Source organism: Erythrolamprus reginae, chromosome 4 (assembly GCF_031021105.1).
Source record: "Erythrolamprus reginae isolate rEryReg1 chromosome 4, rEryReg1.hap1, whole genome shotgun sequence".
NCBI classification, from domain to species: domain Eukaryota; kingdom Metazoa; phylum Chordata; class Lepidosauria; order Squamata; family Dipsadidae; genus Erythrolamprus; species Erythrolamprus reginae.
Genome location: NC_091953.1, coordinates 98391247 through 98412504, shown reverse-complemented (window position 1 = coordinate 98412504; position 21258 = coordinate 98391247). Strand labels below are relative to the sequence as shown.

General features: G+C 37.6%; 1 protein-coding gene across 1 annotated transcript; it reads right to left on the bottom strand.

The window, feature by feature from the left end:
• Nucleotides 1–1207: 1207 nt before the first annotated feature.
• On the bottom strand, nucleotides 1208–21049 carry LOC139167361 (acetylserotonin O-methyltransferase-like). Its single transcript, XM_070751830.1, has 8 exons — nucleotides 20924–21049; nucleotides 18862–19036; nucleotides 16771–16900; nucleotides 13292–13360; nucleotides 8581–8699; nucleotides 4873–5013; nucleotides 4642–4764; nucleotides 1208–2034 (listed from the first exon to the last, which is right to left on the bottom strand). The coding sequence occupies exons 1-8, from the start codon at nucleotides 20993–20995 to the stop codon at nucleotides 1814–1816; spliced, it is 1050 nt and encodes a 349-aa protein (XP_070607931.1). The 5' UTR covers nucleotides 20996–21049; the 3' UTR covers nucleotides 1208–1813.
• Between the last annotated feature and the right edge of the window lie 209 nt (nucleotides 21050–21258).

Below are 21258 nucleotides of genomic sequence, written 5' to 3'. Positions count from 1 at the left end.
CTCTGTTACGCTGGGCTGTCACAGCACTAACGTCACCATGTTGGTTGGTGACTCTCTTGCTTCGAGGTTTGCGAGGTTCTCACTCCTGCACACGGGGTGCTTGCTTCACACCTCCATGCTAGGAGGAACCCTCGCTACTTCAGCCACCTCTCCAACGTGGTTGTGTCGAAATTCAGCCAAATTTCAACCCCCCGAACTGCAAAATCAGGCTTGGGAGAGCGGAGCTCTGCTCTCGCACGCCTGCTCGCTGTAGACCCGCCCCCGGAAGTCTGAGCCTAGTTTCTTGATTCCCCTAGACTAGAGCAGCGCTTTTCAACTCGGAACCTTAAGATAGGCGGATTTCACTCCTGGAATTCTGGGAGTTCAAGTCCACACCAGGGGTGGGCTTCACCCAGTTCAGACTGTCTCTCCCGAACCGGTAGTGACTTGCGGGTGACCATTGAACTGGATTGTCTAGTGTACCAGTCCATGGGCACCACCATCATTTTGGGGGATTTTTTTGTGATTTTCTTATTCTTTGAAGGTTTTTCCTGTTCTGCTGCTTGTAAAAGCACCTGCCCCCCCTGCCCCCCAGGGTTTAAGCTGACTTTTATTCCTTAGTCCGAAGCACAGCTGATCATCTCCTCAGCTGTGTTTCGGGCCAATTCCAGCTACTGAGCATGCGTGGAAGCCAAATTGCATGAGGGAACGTGCGTGCACATTAAGTTAGCATGTTAAATGTTAAAGTTCATGACAGTTTTCTACAATTAGAAAAAGGCTGAACAAGTATGATTTCTTTGAAAGGGTTGCAGAAGAAAGTCTCTTCTCTCTCAAAAGAAAATGGCAGCATGGTTAGATTTGCAGAGTTGCATCTGAACAAATCAGCAGGGTCCTGGGCCATTTTCTTTTTGACAGATGAGACAAAGTAGAGAGACCTGTCCATAATGCCACGTTTGGTGAAAACCAAATATAGAATATCAGTAGAAACAATATGTGCTGGTTAGAGTCCTGATCTGGACCCTTCAGATTTTCTCGTGTACTCTGTTATTTGTTCAATGTGTATAAGAAGATTGTCTTTGTATGTAAGGATGGGAAGAACTAAAGATCTATAAGGACAGTTTTTGTCATATGATAAGAATTTCATTTATCTGTTTATTATCTGTTTAATTGGTTATCAGGATTTTTGGAGTCATAATTATATTCAAAAATAGACAAAGAGCATTTTCACTGCAGTGAAGAAGCCAAACTTTATTGGTGAAAAAGCCCAAAACCAAAGGAAGCAAACTTATTTCACACAGCACTTCTTTTATAATACTCTGTTCTCTATGACCTAATGCAGCTGATACACATGTACAGTTTTACATGATGCTGTAATTCATAAACATGCCAATATATCATAGATAATGCTGCAGGTATAATGATAGAATTTTACAGGAAAGCTGAGAAAACCTTGACAGCTAGGCAAAGGAATTTGTTTAATGGTACCAGCTACCATGCTCATCCCTTTGATGATCTCATACAATACTGTCTGTTCCTGAGAACATGAACTTTCCCTGAACTTTCCCCAAGCCTAGAAATCTAGGACTAAAAATCCTGTACTGCAAAGCCTGTGCAAAAAGCTCATGCTAACATAATTTCAACTAAGCACCCATGTGTGGCTTCTGGCCATACCTGCGCATGCCCAACCATATAGCCTTTGACCTACACAAGGAATACTACAAAAAGGACCAGCTATTTAATATGTAGAGATGGAAAAAGAATATACTGTAATATATCTGTAATTAACCAAGACTTTGAGTCTGCAATTTTGTCTTAAACATTTAACAGGAAGGAATCAGGGCAACATTATTTTTTTGCCTAGAATAATTTGAAAGTGGTTTCTTTTCTTCCACTCAACTTCTTGGAAACCAGCTTTGCGAAGAAGCACATTAAACTCAGATGGTGATCGTTCTGTCCCTTCAGTGTAGAGCAACATTATCATTGAATAGATGTGGGCTAATAATGGCCCTCTTCTGTCTTCATCAAGGAACATTTCCAATATTAGGACACCACCACCTGTTACAAAATATATTTCAAAATATATATTGAGAAATGAGAAAATACTGCTATAATACTTATTTCAACATCCCAATGAATATTACATAATATTTTGAAAATACCCAAATTATATGTTATGAATCTTTCTTTCAAATACAGTGATACCTTGTCTTACAAACTTAATTGGTTCCGGGATGAGGTTCTTAAGGTGAAAAGTTTGTAAGATGAAACAATGTTTCCCATAGGAATCAATGGAAAAGTGATTAATGCGTGCAAGCCCAAAATTCATCCCTTTTGCCAGCCAAAGTGCCCGTTTTTGCGCTGCTGGGATTACCCTGAGGTTCCCCTCCATAACAAGCCCCACCTCTGGACATCTGTGTTTTTGTGATGCTGCAGGAGAATCCCAGCAGGGGAATCCCAGCATCGCAAAAACGAGTGCTTCGCTGACAACGGAAGTCTGGAGGTGGGGTTTCCCAGCGAAAGGAGCATCAGTGAAATCGCAGCATCGCAAAAACACCAAAGTCCTTGAAACTCACCTCCGGACCTCTGTGTTTTTGCGATGCTGCGATTTCACTGAGGCTCCCCTCACTGGGAAAACCCACCTCCAAACTTCTGTTGCCAGCGAAGCACCCATTTTTGCATTGCTGGGATTCCCCTGCAGCATCACAAAAACACAGAAGTCTGGAGGTGGGGTTTCCCATGGAGGGGATCCTCAGGAGAATCACAGCAGCGCAAAAATTGGTGCTTCGCTGGCAATGGAAGTCCGGAGGTGGGGCATGCCAGCAGCGGCGGTGGGTTTGTAAGGTGAAAATAGTTTGTAAGAAGAGGCAAAAAAATCTGAAATCCTGGGTTTGTATCTCGAAAAGTTTGTATGACGAGGCGTTTGTAAGACGAGGTATCACTGTATGTTATATTTATTCTTGCCAATAGACAATAGAGACAAATTTGTTGTTGTTATTGTTCTTCTTGGATAGTTTGTCAATTTGCAGATATATATATACCCACTAAAACTCTCATTGTGTATTGGACAAAATAAATAAATAAATAAAAAATAAATAAAATATGTTCCCTTTTGGTGTTTGACAATTGCAATGTATAACTATGAAAGAGGGTCCATAAGGAAGGCTGAGAACCAAAGAATTGAGGCCTTTGAACTATGGTGCTGGAGGAGACTCCTGCAAATCCCTTGGACTGCAAGATGATCAAACCGGTCAATCTTAGAGGAGATAAATCCTGACTGCTCTTTAGAAGGCCAGATCTTGAAGATGAAACCCAAATACTTTGGCCACCTAATAAGAAGAAGACCCTAATGCTGGTAATGATTGAAAGCAAAAGAAGGGGATGACAGAGAATGAACTGGCTGAAACAGTCAGTGTAAGATTTAATGGACTCTGGGGGATGGTAGAGGACAGGAAGGCCTGGAGGAACGTTATCCCTGGGGTTGCGATGGATTGGACATAAATTCACAGATATTTTTTTTTAACCATCTTTCAACCTCAAAGAAAAAGAAGATGTAGCTGGAAGAATCACTCTGGACCCACATTTTTTCAGTACTGCAGCTGAATAAAATATGCTAAGATGCTAGTTGAAGGCCCAGGAAAACTGGATGCAGAAATGACAATAAATTTAGGGGAGTTCAAAACTTGAGCCATGTATGAACTTTGTGAGTTCCTTACCAGATTTAACTTTCTGTGTGTAGCTGGGTGGAGGAGGGAATAAAAGGAGGGCTTGGGAGCAAGTGGCGGAGACAGAAGAAAAGGAGGATAACATAAGCTTTTGAAAGCAGAATCTAAAAAGCGTTTAAGTTTTGTCTCGGTAAACTAAATTGGGATGGAAAATGCTGAGATGTTGTTTTGTGAGAATGTGAGAACATGTTGCAGCCTTGAGAGGCTGTTACAAGTAGAAATGTAGCTAAGTAACGTTTGAATGCTGACTCCTTTTGAAGATAACTTTTGTTTCTTTAAACTCATCAAAATTCATACCGTTAGATAAAAAGGTTACACTGTGGAAAGGAATGTTTATGTAGTTTGTTACCCACCTTGTCAGAATAGCTGACAAGGAATGGGAGGGTTTGTTATTAACCAGCATCTCGCTTTTGAAATATGTTGCCTCATCAGGGGGGTCACCAATGTATTTGGCCCAAAACATTTAAATACACAAAGAGAATAAAACTTTTCTGTTCTCTTTGCCCAAACATCTTGTCTGGATTCTTTTGTAAAAATTCAGCAATCACTTTTATGGGGAAAGCCTGAGAGAAACAAAGGGATAGAATAGCAGAGGCTTTTGTAGGCCAAGCCTGATAGAAGAGGGTAGGATAGACATCTGTGATGCAAGCCTGAGGAAGAGAAGAATTTGAGTGGAAGGAGACAGGTAGAGGAAACAAGGACGGAGCAGAGGCCATGGAAGGAGCACCCAGTGGGCTGTTCAAAAGAGAAGGAAGAGAGAATAATAGGAAGAAGCTCTAACCAGACAACTGAATACCACCCCATCATAAGACCTGCCTGCTGAGAGAAGGCATGGCCCTGGCAAGTACAGGTATATCAGAGAAGGAGCAGGGTGGACTGACAGCCATACAAAGCTCACCCTTGCAAGGGTAAGTGCTACATATAATTAAAGAACACCTACCAGGTTTGCAGGCCTGATACACTTTATGTAGCAGCTGCAAACATGTTTCCTCTGTCCAGTCAAGAAGAACCCTGGCAAAAATGTACAAGTCCGCTTCAGGAAAGGGATCTTTAAAAAAATCACCTACAAAAGTAAAATCTCATTGAGTACCATGTCTTCCAAAACAAAGAATCCAATCTGCCTGTGAAAGCTTCTTGTGCTTAGCAAGACAAGGATCTTTGCAACTTTTACCTGCATAGAAAGTGATTCTGGTCTCTTCTGAAGATGAGCAATGGTTCTTGGAAGCTTCCACTACTTCAGGGAGGTCAAAAATGGTCATAGTGCATTTTGGGTAGAGTGAAATTAATTCCTTAGCTAAGCCACCAGTGCTTCCTTAAATACAAACAAAGTGTAATGAAATAACTGCAAAACAAAATTTTGTACATGTCCAGCTTTTTCCCTTGAAGCTACCAGACTATTATTTCTCTACAACTGTATATCAGATTAATTGGAATTTAATAATTTCAAAAATGAGGCAAGGGTCTTTCAAATTTGCTTTACATATCATGGAAAACAAATATTAATAGGGAAAAAGAGATTGAATCAATTTGTTTTCAATTTTCTTATTTTTATAATTTTTTATTGTTTTTCAATTTTAAACCTCTATATATTATATTATAATTTCAATTTTAAACACCATTGTATTATACCACAGATCTACACCTGTTTTCATACATCTTTTTGTTGATAAAGTTCATACATTGTTTCTTATATTTATAAAGCATGTAAATTTTGGCACATTTATAAATGTTATCCATTAGTACATTATCGGGTGGCATTTGATTGTCCTTCCAATATTGTGCATAAGTGATTCTTGCCGCTGTTCTTATATGTAATATTAAATATTGAATGTTTTGGGGGTGTTGTTTTCTTATTATTCCAAGTAAAAAGAATTTCATAGTATATTCTATTGCCCTTCCTTTGATATCTTGTGGCCAATTATATACTTTCTACTAATAACCTCTTGCTTGAGAACATGTCCACCAGTATTGGATTCCAACCTGGATGAGGGGCAAAATCTCATGAGAGGACACTCGGGCGTGCAAGATTTCAGTGATTTAATACCTCCATTTGATTAATATTTTCCCCTCCTCATCTGGAAATAAGAGTTTTGGATTTAATTGTACTTTAATATAAGTGGCTATTCCCCTCTTTTCTTTTCTTTTTACTGAAGCTGAAGTGAAAAAAACATTTTCCAGAATATGGGCTGGAATTTTTTTATGTGGGTTTCTTGGATACAGGTGATATTGTGGTCTTGCTTTAATAGTTTATGAAATATTATTTTTCTTTTCTTAGGGTAGTTTAAACCATTTATGTTTATTGATAATAATCTTACATTATCCTTTATTGCTTTTATTTGTAAGTCTTTTTCATTTCTGTCCTTTGGCAACTAATTGTGATCTGGTTGTAGCTCCTTTTTTGCCATTGTAATCTTGTCTTTCCTCAGTCTTATTGTCAATAAGGTTTTCTTCAGAACTTATTTCCTCTCTGCTTTCTGTTTCTTGTACTTCTTCACCACCTTGCTCCTCTGCCCTCTTAATGCTTTCCTCAAAAAATTCCTTGACTTCTTTTGTTTTGCTAATTCTATATTTTCTTTCCATAAAAGTAATTATCAAGCCTGCATCTTCTTTTGATGCAGGTACATTTTGAAATCTTTTTAAAAATGCTGCTTTCTCTAATTCGAGATTGAGGATGGCTTCCTCTAAGTCGCATTTAGTTTACTTCATTTGGGTTTATGTCTGTTGGAGCTTAGTTTCTATTTTGTCAGTTTTCTCCTCAATGGTCTTTATCCTTTGTTTTTGTTTAGAATTTCTTATATGGATTCCATCTTTTCATCCAAGCTGCATACCCTTTCATCGATCCTTTTAATGTCTTACCTCATTTCTCCCATATTCCTGGTCATTGCTTTGTAATTCCTATATATCAATATCTGCATTTTAATCATCGTCTCTTCAAGAGATAACTATGTTACTGAGGATGATTGTGTAGATGTCATTTTTTTCTCTGATTGATCCTTCCACACTATGCTGACCTTGTGGTGTTGAGGGTAGAGGGAGTGTAGTGGTCTTTTTTCCCATCTTGAATTGTATGGTTGTAGTTATTGTAAACATTAATTAATTAATTAATTAATTAATTAATTAATTCATTGATTCATTAATTCAATCATTTATTGGATTTATTTGCCACCCCTCTTTGAGGACTTGGGGTGGCTTAAAGCATATTAAAAAAAACAATCCATTAACAATATCCTAAATCCAACATTAATACAAATTAACTAGTCTAAAACTCAAATTCATTAAAAATCAATCACTCTCATTCATATGATCAAGCATGCATTCCATGCATCAGCCAGGGGCTAATTATCCAGTGGCGCAAAGCCTATCCGTAGGAATGGGTCTTCAAGTTCTTGCAGAAGGCGAGGGGGATGGGGGCAGTATGAATCTCTGATTCCAGAGGGCCAAGGCTCCCACAGAGAAGGCTCTTCCCCTAGGCTCCGCCAAAGGACATTGTCTAGTTGACGGGACCCAGAGAAGGCCCACTCTGTGGGAGATGGCCAGTGGGCTAGGGCTTATATCACTGAAGGTGGTCCCATAAGTAATCTGGTCCGATGCCATGTAGGTCTTAATAGGTATAACCAATACTTTGAATTGTATTTGGAAACCAATTGGAAGCCGATGCAGCCCACGGAGTGCTGGAGAAACATGGGTGTACCTTAGGAGACCCATGACCACTCACACGGCTGCATTTTGCATGATTGGTAGTCTCTGAACACTCTTCAAAGGCAGCCCAATGTAGAGAACATTGCAATAGTCAAATCTCAAGGTGATAAGGGCATGAGTGACTGTGAGTAGAGACTCCCTGTCCAGGTAGGACTGCAACTGGCACACCAGGAGAACTTGGGTGGATGCACCAACAAAAGACAGAGCACATTGTGAGCCATCCAGCCTGTTGCCAGTGCCTACACTGGCTCTGAAGGCAACCGTTGGCATCATCTCGACCCACCACTGGGACGTCATTGAGTTCACTGCCTCTACAAACGTTGCACCAGTCGCCTCCAACTCTTTTTCCAGTCAGGGAGCTCCAACCAACAGCCATCTCACCAAGCTGACCAGCCCTCATAGTCAGGGAGCTCCAACCTACAACCATCTCACCTGACCTACCTGCTGCGGTAGTTGCCTTTGAGGAACTGTGCTGCTTCGGAAGGCACAAAAGGCCATCTTATCTTGATGACTATGTGTGTACTTGCCAGGTGGGGAGGGGTATTATGTCCTGGCTACAACTGGGTTGGCCCTATTGACAGAATCTTCGGTGGGAGTTTCAAGTCCTGGGATTGGCTGCCATGCTCCGTATATATCACCCAGTTGGAGCCATCATTCCCCATTTTTATTTCCTTTTGTTTACTACTAGTGTTACTGTATCAATAAGTACCTATTTATCAATCCTGCCTCATCATTGAGCCGTTTAACAGGCACCAAATCCCACCTCACCTTCAGTCATGAACTCTTTCATCCCCCAAATGTCCCCAAGCAAATCCAGTTTAAGGGTTCTTTACTCATCCACCTGCTATTCTCTGATTTCAGTTCCTTCCTATCTTAGTTCTGCACTGAAAAGGGGGAGAAGGAGATGACTGTTTTCTTTTCAGAAGCATCTCATCCTTTCAAACACCTCTGCCAATTTAGCCACTGACTGTTATACCATTTCAGTTCAGAGTGTCAGTTAATCATCTTTAAAACAGGACTATTTCTCAACATCTGCTATGGACATCCCAAAATGTTTTTTGTTTTTTGTTTGGTCTCCTAAAGATTTCTCCTTTTCCAAATGCAGATGAAAAGATTTGTAAGCCATCCAGCCCATTGGCTCAACATGTGAAGAAGATGGCAAAGTGCTGGCTGTACTTACCGCCCAGATCGCAAATGAGTGGGAACTGGGACAGGTCAAAGGCAAAAAGCACTTCTCTTCCTACTAGAGGCCAGAGCTCATTCATGAAATTGGAGAAGGTTTGTAACTCTTCCTTTGATCTAGAATTGGAATAAACATCTCTAAATATAAGTATAAATTGCTGTTTTATTTACATATCTATGTTTGAATTAAAGGGATTCTTTTTTACAGCATCACTCAGTGTTCCCTCTATTTTTTTTTTGGTTTGGGCAGAAAAGTAGAGTGTCTGAGCGGCAGTTCCTTCAGGACTGGGTGACATAGAAGTCCTAAATAAATAAATAAATAAATAAATAATATATATAAATTATTATAATATATATATATATATGTGTGTGTGTGTGTGTTTTCGTAGGTTTTCATGGGTATATGTATGTAGATTGTTCTGAGTTCGGGTTTTGCCCCATATAATATTTTGAGTGTCTATGCGACGTTTCGGTGAAATCACATTCACTATCATCAGGCTGAAGTTTTAAGCTTCGTGCTGTTGTAAATATGGAATGTTTGCAACTGCCATTTCTTCTTTATATATAGTGTTGGGGGTGGAGATTTGGTTTGAATGTAGCAAATAGATTGGGTGACTATGTTTTAGTGATTTGATTGGTTGGTGGAATCACAATTACTTGAAGGATTGACATGGTGATTATTATGAATTTTTTTTTGTTTGAGGCTGGTTTCCAAATCTCTGGTAGGCGGGACGTATCATCTCTTTTATTCATGCAGAGGGGGTGTTTCTCAATCTCTATTGCTTCCATAGTAATTCTTCTATATAAATTTTCTGTTTTGGAAAGTAATTTAGTTTTTTCAAAGTCAATTTCGTGCCCTGTTTTTTAATGTGCTGGACAAGGGAGGAAGTCTTTTCTTCTTTTTTAACTGCATTCTTATGTTCTGCAATGCGTGCGCTCACTCTTCGATTGGTTTGTCCAATGTACGTGGCTGCACAAGTTTTGCAAGGGATTTCATAGATTCCTTGGTGTTCTAGTTGGATTTTATCTTTTGGGTTCCTTAGGATGTTTGATATTTTTTGGTTCGTGACAAATGAAGTTTTGATATTATGTTTGTGCAGAATTTTACTAATTTTGTCTGTTGTGCCCTTGATGTAAGGGAGGAGGGTGGTACCATTATCCTGTTCTTGGTCTTGATTTTTGGGGGGTGTCTCTTTTTTGATTAGGTTTGTGATTGTTTTCCCTTCGAATCCATTAGAAATTAATACATCTTTGAGTTTGTTCAATTCAGTTTTTAAGTGCTCATGGTCAGCTAGGCGTTTGGTTCTGGTGATGAGAGTTTTGGCCACTGAGGGTTATATAGAAGAATTGCTTTGGAAGCCATAGAGATTGAGAGGAGCCCCCTTTGCATAAATAAAAGAGATGACACGTCCCGCCTACCAGAGATTTGGAAACCAGCCTTAAACAAAAAAAACACTTCATAAAAATCACCATGTCAATCCTTCTAATAATTATGATTCCACCAACCAATCAGATCACTAAAACATAATCACCCAATCCATTTGCTACATTCAAACCAAATCTCCACCCCCACACTATATACTAGGAAGAAATGACAGTTGCAAACATTCCATTTTACAACAGCACGAAGCTTGAAACTTCAGCCTGATGATGGTGAATGTGATTTCACCGAAACGTCGCATAGACATGCAAAATATTACACAGGTCAAAAGCCGAACTCAGAACAATCTACATACATATACCCGTGAAAATGTACGAATATATATATATATATATATATATATATATATATATATATATATATATATATATGTAGATTGTTCTGAGTTCGGGTTTTGCCCTGCGTAATATTTTGCATGTTTATGCGACGTTTCGGTGAAATCACATCCACCATCATCAGGCTGAAGTTTCCAAGCTTCGTGCTGTTGTAAAATTATATATATATATTAATATAATATAAATTCCCTTCTTTTTTATTAAAAGAAATTAAGAATGAAACAAAACCAAAATCTATTACTATTAAAACTAAAAAACCCAGCAAAACTAAAAACACAACTATTAATAAATCCATGCTTTAAAATCTTCATTTCTTAAATATTTATCATAGTAATTTAGTAATACTATGTAATAGTATGAAAATCTATCTGAACACCAATGCATCAATTAATACATTTCCATATTTACTTTTCTATAATTTCATTCAATATTTTCAAGCTCAATTACTTTTCAGGCACTTAGCATTTACTATTATTAACTTTCATCAATCCTCTACATTTCCAAGTATATTTTAAATTCATAATGCAAACTCATAAAACCATACAGTACATATCATAACCACCCTTATTTATTCTATGTATCTTCCATTAATTTTACCTATGTATTTCTATATAGTTCTAAAATTCTAATCCAATTTTACAAATTAATACATCCTAATATTAAACAACAAAATTAAATTAAAAACAAAACATAATCATATATGAATTTCAGACTTCTTCCCCCTCTCTAAATAGTACATTCCCATTTTGTTTTTTACTTTAAAATAATGTATGTGCAGTGTGCATAGGGATTTGTTCATAGTTTTTTTTTATAGTCTGAGGGACAGTGAACTGGCCCCTGGGTAAAAAGTTGGGGACCCTTGCCTAAATATATCTTTTACCATCAAGAAACCATGTTAACCATGATAAAACCTTGTGTTTTATCTTCTTTGTTAATCAAACTAATTTATGAGTGGAAATACAAAAGTATATTTGCTCCCAACTAATATATTATGTTCACAGAAGGCTTTGTTTTAACAGAAGGCTACAATTGTTTGCATGTTTCTTTGGCTATAAATGCCAACCAGCAGTGGAATTTATTAAATATCTTGCTAAATATCTGCCAAGTCACTAAAGTATCATATATTTGCTGATTCCTCTACTTCAAAGTTTCGAAATGTATATTAGGATATTACTTAATGTTCAATTTTATAAGAGTTCTGTTTTAAGAGAACTGTCTGAGACAGCTTATTTACAATGTAAATAAGAGGCTGCCACAAGGAAGGGGGAGTCAAGTTATTCTCCAGAGCACCTGTAGGACAAGAAGCAGTGGGTGGAAACTAATCAAGGAGAGAAGCAACTTAGAAACAAGGAGTGAATGTGAGACCAATTAATCCAAGGAACTACTTGCCTCTAGAAGTTGTGAATGCTCAAACATTGGAAGTTTTAAAGAAGATGTTGGATACCCACTTGTCTGTAGGGTTTTCTGCCTAAGCAGGGGGTTGGACTAGAAGACCTCCAAGGTCCCTTCCATCTTGGTTGTTAGAAAATGTTTCACATTTTAAAATATCTGTACAAGCCACAAGAGACATCTCTTTAGAGGAACATCTTCCCACCATGTATACAATACTTCCAGAAACTGGGAATAACCATAAACAACTTCTACATCTAGTATCCAATATCCAGTATCTAGTTCAGGAAACACAGATCAGTTTGACATGCCTTGATTGTTAATGAATTATCTACCTTCAGTCTCTCTAGGACTTTCAGCTGACTTGCACCTAAGGAGGTTGTTTTGATTTTTTTTTTGCAAAAGCAAAACCAACATCATTTAGGAGCAATTACAAATGCCTTCAATGAGAATTTAAAAAATACAATATCCAATTAGAAAAAGCCATACTTTTCTCTCCTTCTTTCTTCCCCGCTCCTTCCCCATGGTGAAAATCCAATCCGGCCAGTTTTAAAGTCACGCCGCATTTTGGAGTCGGAGGGAGGGGGGAAATTAGCCGGCTGGGCTTTTCTCTCTTTCTCTTGAGGGTGGAAATCCAATCCAGTCAGTTTTAAAGTCATGTCGCATTTTGGAGTCGGGACAAATGATCAAGGTCTGGTAACCTTATTCTAATTGCCAATTCCAGCGCAGAGGTCAGACCTCCGCGGGTGGAATTGGAAACTCGTGGGCAGACATCTCAAATCTCCTGCGCTACAGTGCACAACTCAAGTTAGAGGGAACACTGGCATCACTAAGATCAGTGATGGTGAATCTATGGCATGGGTGCCACAGGTGGCATGCGGAGCCATATCTGCTGGCACGTGAGCCATTGCCCTAGCTCAGCTCAAATGTGCATGTGTGTGCCAGCCAGTTGATTTTTGGCTCACAGAGAGGCTCTGGGAGGGCATTTTTGGCTTCCAGAGAGCCTCTGGGAGGATGGGAGAGGGCAGTTTCACCCTCCCAAGGCTTCAGAGAAGCCTTTAGAGCCTGGGGAGGGCAAAACACGAGCCTACTGGGCCCACCAGAAATTGGATACAGGATGTTTCTGGCCTCCAGAGGGCCTCTGGGGGTATGGGGGAAGTTGTTTTCACCTTCCCTAGGCATTGAATTATGCTCTTTCGGCACCCGAGGGATAAAAGGTTCGCCATCATTGATTTAGATGATGCTGATCAGCATTTGGAAAAATCTGTGTGTTAAACATGAAATAGTCCTAGTGGACAATGTTATAATGTTCCTGAAACAGAACAAACTCATATAGTTACTCTAACTGCAAATCATGCTTTGTGCATTAAAAAGAAATGCCTGGTTAATTGGATGTGCCACAACATCCCATTGAATATGGTGATAATGATGGGTTAAGGACATAGGATAAAGAAAATATTGACACCGTTAAGATTAATCATATTGATTAGTTGCCCACGAAAATATTCTATTTCATGACCATTCTCTAAATATTAAAATGTTACCTGTAAATGGCCTCAAAAGTGTTGTCTGAGGGAGAGCCATATATTTTTGGAAGCTGCTTTTTTCCTTTCCTAAAAGAATTTTAAAAAGTGTTTTAAAATGCCAAGTGAATAATTGTGGTATTTTCTTAAAGGAGTTAAATTATATGAAACTACTAAACAAAACAAAAGAGTATTTAGAAAAGTGGACGAAATTAAATTTATCCCTGATAGGAAGGATTAATACCATAAAAACTAACATACTGCCGAGATGGCTCTTCCTTTTTCAGACAGCTCCAATAGAATTAGATAAATCATTTTTTTACAAAAATAAATAGAATAATCTCAAAATTTATCTGGTGTAATAAAAAACCTAGGATAAATATGAAAGCTTTACAAGAGGTGAGAATAAGAGGAGGATTTGGCCTTCCAAATCTAGAATTATACCATCAGGCTGCTAAACTATTATGGATTAAAGAATGGGTTAACCTAGAAAACCCTAGAATCTTAGCAATAGAAGGCCATGACATTAATGAAGGCTGGCATGCACACTTATGGGGGAAACAAAATGTAAAGCATACACACTTCGAACAACACCAAATACGGAACACCTTGCTGGAACATTGGCGGAAAGTCAGAAAAAAACATTATAGTGAAATACCTAGATGGCTCTCCCCATTGGAAGCTCAAATCCATCCAAACTTAATTAATCAAAGGCTAACAATAACATATGAAGACTTATTGAATACTAAGGGAGGCATAAAAACCAGGGAAAGACTTAAAAATGAAGGCATAGAAATAGATTGGATGTTATATTACCAAATACAAAGTAGATATAAAAAAGATCTAGTAGAATTCAGAATAAGTAAAAAATTAAAGGAAATAGATAAAATTTTAACAGGCCCCGACAAGAAATGTATTACCAAAATGTATAACTATCTACTAAATTACGAAAACATAGAAGAGATAGTTAAACACAATATGATAGCGCGGATGACCAATTTTGGCTATGCTATCCAATTGGAACGCTGGGAAAAATTATGGAAAATAAATGATAAGATAACACTATCTATACCTTACAAAGAAAATCTATACAAAATGTTTTTTCCGTTGGCACTACGCCCCGGCAAGATTAGCTAAAATTCATACTAATACAAGTAACAAATGCTGGAAATGCAAAAAAGAGGTAGGAACCTATTATCACATGTGGTGGCTATGCGCAGAAGCAAGGAAATTTTGGAACCAAATTCAGATCTGGATGGAAGAAATATTAGGTTATAAATTAGAGTGGAAACCTGAAATGTATTTACTAGGAATAATTAGAGGACAACACAGTAAAGAAAATTATTATCTAATAATCCATATATTAACTGCAGCAAATTGGCATTTGTGCAAATATGGAAGCAGGAAAAGATGCCAAATGAAGAGATGGTAATTAAAAAAATATTAGACTGCGCTAAATTAACCAAATTAACTTACGAAATGCAAAATCAACAAAATAAAAACTACTACAGAGTATGGGAAAAATTGTACAACTGGATTGAGAGAAAAAAGAGAAACTAGCAGTAAAAGACGATTATGTACAGTAAATGGAATTGTAAAAAAATCAATTTGTGTTTTATGTATATAGGGAAATGTAAATGTTAAATGTGTCTGTGTTTGTCAAAAAACTCAATAAAAACTTTTTTAAAAAGATTTACATTGGACAGATTAGCTCAAAATTTAATCACTAGGTTTTGTCTGATTTTTCGCAACCCCATGGACACTGGTCTCATGTCCTCCATTCTGTTCGAGACTTAATCCAAACTCATATTCATTGTGTCAATGACACTACCTAACTATCTCATTCTTTGCCATCCCCTTCTCCTTTTTTCCTTCAATCTTTCCCAATATCAGGGTTAAGTTGTGAACAAGGATCAACATTCTAGCAGCTAACAAATAAGATGAAGATTGGAGTAATTGACAAGGACTAGAGGACTTGGAGTAGTCCTCAGGTTAACACCATTTGTTTAGCGAACATTCAAAGTATGGATTGAATGAATGGTACTTATGATTGGTCATTGGAGTTCCAGACAATATATAATCTATGTAGTGATCATGATTTCTGATGTTTTCTGTCAGCTTCCTACAAGCAAAGTCAATGAGGAATGTGGCATGAAGCTGGAAGTCGTGATCACAGGAGGCTTTTGCTTAATGGTCTACACAGTCCTCATAAATAATTATGCCAATTCAAAGTACTAGAATTGCAGTTACTAAGCAACATGATCACATGACATCACACTTTATGATTACATCACTTAGTGATGTGAATTCCAGTTGTAATTGTTGCCGGCATTTGAATATGTTGACGTTTTCCTATTTTAAGAATGGAGTAACAACACCCAAAAATGTTTTATGTTTATCCTGATTTCTGATTTTTTTTTCTTTGAATTTTTTTCTTTTCAATTACTGCTTTCCATTTTACTTTAACTTAAACATGCCTCTTATGAGCTAAATTACTTTTAAAAGTAAAAATAATTTTATTTAGATTGGCAGACATCTAATAATTATTGTTTTCATTTATTTTTGTTAAAGTTGTCTACAGAATAAGTATATAAACAATAAAAAATCTGGAGAAATCTCATATTTAAAAAACCAATATGAAAAAGTATCATTTTTAAAAAGTAAAAATACAGTTATTAAAATACACCAGTATTTTCATTGTCTATGTTACTTCGGACATTTGTTAAATCCCATAGCAAACATCTTAAAATATCATCCAAACCAGTAAATCCCCTTATTTGGAAACATTATAAACTTTAATCTCAGGCAATCGTTTTAATGAAATGACTGTATGGCATAACTTGAAATGTTTACTTTTATAATTAGGGTTTGTGTTTTGTTTCAGTTTGTCTCATGATGATTACATGAAGGTTTTTTGACAATTATTATAAAATAAATTGTTATGTTATCAATTCTCTTCTGATATTTTCGTTCTTTCTCACTGTTTGGGTAACTGTTCTCTATAGATCTGGGAGTTGTGACAGCCTCCCACCCAAGGAATAATCAGATAGAGCTCACTATAGTTTTTATAAGATTGTTCATGATCAATCTGATTCTGCTAATGCTGGTATTGAATAATTAACACCAATTAATTGAGGTTTAATTAAAGATTTGGATGTGCTTATGTAGAATCTTACAACAATAGTGTACATTCCATGTTTTGAAATGAGAGAAAATAATCTCTAAAACAATCCAGATAGGCAGAAAATGGTCCTACTGCTTGACTTTCTAAAAGAAGGGAAATAATAAAAAATATCCTTTGATTTCAACGGGTAAATTCAGTGATGATGATCCAGTGCTATTGCAATTAAGGAAGAAAATGTGGTGATGTCACATTCAACATCCAAAATGTGAAATGCCTTAGTTTACTGTGGACAACGGTCTAATAATTCTGGTATTAAGATGACTTTTCCTGCTCTTTATTTATTCTAGTTTATTGGTCTCCTGCTGGATTTGTTTACCTCACGGCCTCAGGCAAATGTTGCATTAATGGATACATCGACTCAGAAAAGAATTTCATGGAATAGTACTGAGACTTTGGGCTGGATTTGACCAGGTAGAGATTGGTAAAGTCTGTGTTTTCATAAAGATCTAAAAAGGAAACAAAAATTACAGGTATCATTGTATATACCCGTATATACTTGAGTATGAGCTGATCCGATTATAACCTGAGGCACCTACTTTTGCCACAAAAACTGGGAAAAATTATTGAATCGAGTATAAGGCGAGGTTGGAAAATGCAGTGGCTACCGGTAACTTATAAAAATGGAAACCAAAAAAATTACATTAATTGAGGCATCAGTAGATTAAATAGATAGATAGATAGATGATAGATAGATGATCTAATCTGGCTAGCTGATGAGGCCAGAACAAGGCCGGAATGGTGCCTTCCTAGTCTCGCTTAATTTTTAAAAAATTCAGCAAAAAACATGTGATACATACAGAACATAGTTGTCGGCTATGAATAAATTAACTGCCTTGAAATGGCCCTGGGTTGGGCCTAGAGGCAAAAAGGAGCTGTGACGTTCCTTCAATATACCAGGGCGATCCGACATAAATATATATTTATATTTATATAACATGTTTTTGCTGAATATTTAAAATTAAGGGAGACTAGGATAGCGCTATTTCAGCCTTGTTCTCATCAGCTAGCCATACCCTTACTGGGATTTGATCCTGGGGCTTCTGCCTTGTAAAGCAGAGAATTAACCTCTATGCCACCAGATCTGATCCCTTCAGCTTTGTACCACGGAGGGGCTAAGGAATCAGACTAAAGTCATGGTTAAGGAATCAGACTAAAATCATGGAGAATACAGATACAATTGTACATGTACAATTACAAGGGACCCCAATATTTCTGTTACTAAGCAAGATATTTATTAAATGGATTTTACCTCATTTTACAGTCTTTCTTCTCACTGAAATTGGTAAGTTAATATCATGGTTGTTAAGTGTAATAGGCTTCCTTAGTGACTTTGTTTGTCAAAAGGTCATAAAAAGAGATGACAGAACCCAGGGACACTGCAATCATCATAAATAGAAGTCAACTCCCAAGCACATGAATTTTTATTACAGGACCATTGAGATGCAGCAGTTATTAGTGTGAAAAATAGTCATAGGTAACAAGTAATTTTGAACAGTCACTAAATGAACTATTGCAAATTGAGGATTCCCCATATAAGTTCCTGTCCCTGGTTAGGCATGAAGCTGGCTGGATGACTCTGGGTTACTCACATTCTCTCAGGCCTAGGAACGAAGCAATGGAAAAACCTTGCCACATAACTTTGGCACGTGTGGCAAACCAGAAATTTGGAAAAACAGGCTTCCCTGAAGGCTCCAAAGTGTGAAAAACAGCACAATGGGAAAACCAGAAATCTGTTTTTCCAAACTTCCAGTTTGTCCATTTGGCCGTTTTTTCACTGTCCCAGGCTTCAGTGAGACCTGTGCGCATGCATGGAGACAGGGGGGGATTTTCCACATGCACAGGGGCAGCACAGGGTGTGTGTGCACGCATGCAAGGAGGTGAAGGAATGGGTGTGGGCACATGCATGTGCGCTAGCACACACACACTTTTTGCATATGAACCAAAAAATGTTCGCCATTACTGGTGTAGGCAGACACAATTGAATGCAAGGGGAAAAATCATAATATTATAATCACTGGTGCAAATAATGCTGATTTTTTAGGAGAATAAAACTGATCCTTAAAACAAAGAAGGCTCCACACAATATGAAATTCCATTTGGTCTGTTGCATTGTTAAATCATTTTTTTTAAAAAAAATAGAAACACCTATCGTCCAGTGGAGTATTTCTAAATTATGTTTTTATTGACAAACATGTATTTATATGGTTGATTAAATTAGTGTTAACATTATGTATAATGCTAACAAATGCATGCACAAACCAAGTTTCTACACACCATAACAGCTTTCTGGCCTATGATTTCTGGAAAAAAAAACCTTCTACAAACTCTTGGATCTGTCAATGTCCACAGGTGCAGTCAAGTATTATTGTTAGCCATTCCAATTGCTTCCTGCTTCTCACAGGATTACCTTTGCCATCCTTCCATTCCAGTGTCAGGAGCTTTAACCCCACACAAGCCTCCAGCAGTCTCTGCATTCCAATGGGGCTGGTGCTCAACCGCTCAGCAACAGTTGTGGATGACAGTGGTTGCCCTGATTCCCTCAGGAGATCAAAGACACCCAGTTCAGTAGCACTTGAAATTATCTAAGAAAAAGCAGACAGCAAATACAAAAGCCGTCGGCAGTTCACTCAGTTCACATCCGAAAAGTTTCAAAATCGATTTATGTTGTTTACTGAGGAAGAAATCAGCAAGGCCTACACATGTTAACCAGCCCCACCCGCTATTGAACAAGAGAGAAAATGCATTATGTAGAGATCCATTAGTTTGTGGAGTCAAATCCTTTCTGTGCTGAATAATACAAATATTCCTTTCTTGTACAGATTTGGGCTTTGCTCAATTTATTTATGAACGTATTCCCATAGACACAGAGAAAGAGGGGAAGGAGAGAAAGAGGGAGAGAGGGACGGGTAGGGGAGATAGTGATAGAAGGTGCTCTCCACGAACTGAGGAAACTAGGTGTATTTATTTGGACCCCACTTCAGCCTTGAAGACTTCTAGGACCATGACTGGTTATGTGTTCAACCACCAGAAAGGAACACATGTGTGTGCTGTGTTTAATATATATGGTATATATATATGGGATTAAATAGTATATTTTGTATGTTCAGTAGTAGTAAATCGATTGGGAAATTGTATCTCATTGAGGACTTTGAGGCTAGGAGAGGCCAGGCACCCTAGCCTTAAACCTGATGTGAATGAGGTCAAGTTGGCCATGCCAACCCAGTCAAATGATCATGAAGCCACCCCCACCCAGTCACACTCCTGCAAAGCCACTCCTGCCCAGTCACATGACTGTCAAACCATTCCTACCCAGTCACATGACCATAAAGCCACACCTAACATAACATGGCCATCAAACCACAACAGAAAATAAGCCATGCCCACAGCACTGGCGATTAAAAAATTTAGAACCACCCCTACTTAGATGCAATATTAGATATAGGACAGATATCGATTTTTTGTTGCCAGATTAAACTTAAAGCATGCAGGAAAGTATGTATGATTGGTTTCTAAATTGGGGTTTTAAACTAACTTAAACTTAAATATTAGATTTGTTTACATTGTATTATTACTGCTGTGAGCCGCCCCAAGTCTGCAGAGAGGGGCGGCATACAAATCTGATTAATTAATAAATAAAGAAAGAAAATAAAAGTATAAATCACTAATTATTTAATAAATTGACTGGGAGATATATTCATGGAAATCAACATTAGTCATTATGACATGGAAACTCTATAAGCCTATATTCATTTGGTAATAAAAAAGATATTATGAAAAACTACTAAGGGATTTACCTTATTATTATCATGGCATAATAAAATGTTATAAACTTAATTTTGATTTCATATTGGCAAAAGAAGAGCATATTTGAAGAAGGATATCCAATGAAGCAAGTCTGTTCAAAAGGCACAGAAAAGCATACTGCAGCCATTTACTAGCTTACTCTTTCATTACAATATAATTTTTGGTGTTTTTATATTTTTAAACCATTAAGAAGCTGAGAAATGGAAGGTCTTTTAGAAACATAGAAACATAGAAGACTGACGGCAGAAAAAGACCTCATGGTCCATCTAGTCTGCCCTTACACTATTCCCTGTATTTTATCTTAGAATGGATATATGTTTATCCCAGGCATGTTTAAATTCAGGTACTGTGGATTTACCAACCACGTCTGCTGGAAGTTTGTTCCAAGGATCTATTACTCTTTCAGTAAAATAATCAGTAATAGTAAATAGATTGGGAAATTGAGGACTTTGAGGTGAGGAGAGGCCAGAATCCTTGATGTGAGTGAAGTCAAATTGGCCATTCTAACCCAGTCAAATGATCATGAAGCCACCCCCACCCAGTCACACAACTGCAAAGCCGCTCCTGCCCAGTCACATGACTGTCAAACCACTCCTATCTGGTCCTATCCGGTTTTGTAGTTTCAAAGTTGAGAGTTCATATTTAGAAATATTAAGCCACTTTACCTTGAAAGTTATAAATGAATGCTGGTAGTTAAACAATGTTTGAATATTTTCAATTTCTTCTGGTGAACTCATTGTTCTTAACTTCTGTTGTTGACCAAAAGGACCTTTCTTCAGCCAAAATACCTGGTATTCCTGAGGGTAAAAATAGCAAAATAAAGGTGCTCATAAGATATCCCAGTATATAGTATGGGAAGCATTGTTAAAGAGAGAACAGTGCCACATTTAGAAAGTTTTCAGCAAAGGCTCTGGAATAACACGAGCTGCCCTGGCATTAGAGGACAGATGCTCTCATGGTGTGATCTGAAAACCAGGAAACAAGGAATAGGAGTAAATGA

Coding starts and splice junctions, on each gene's coding strand:
- LOC139167361 (XM_070751830.1), bottom strand. CDS start 20,995: ATGAGTTCACCAGAAGAAATTGAAAATATTCAAACATTGTTTAACTAC. Junction 16,901..18,861: donor GGAATGGAAGGATGGCAAAG/GTAATCCTGTGA, acceptor TTTCCTTTTTAG/ATCTTTATGAAAACACAGAC. Junction 8,700..13,291: donor ACTTTTGAGGCCATTTACAG/GTAACATTTTAA, acceptor TTCCAATTCTAG/ATCAAAGGAAGAGTTACAAA.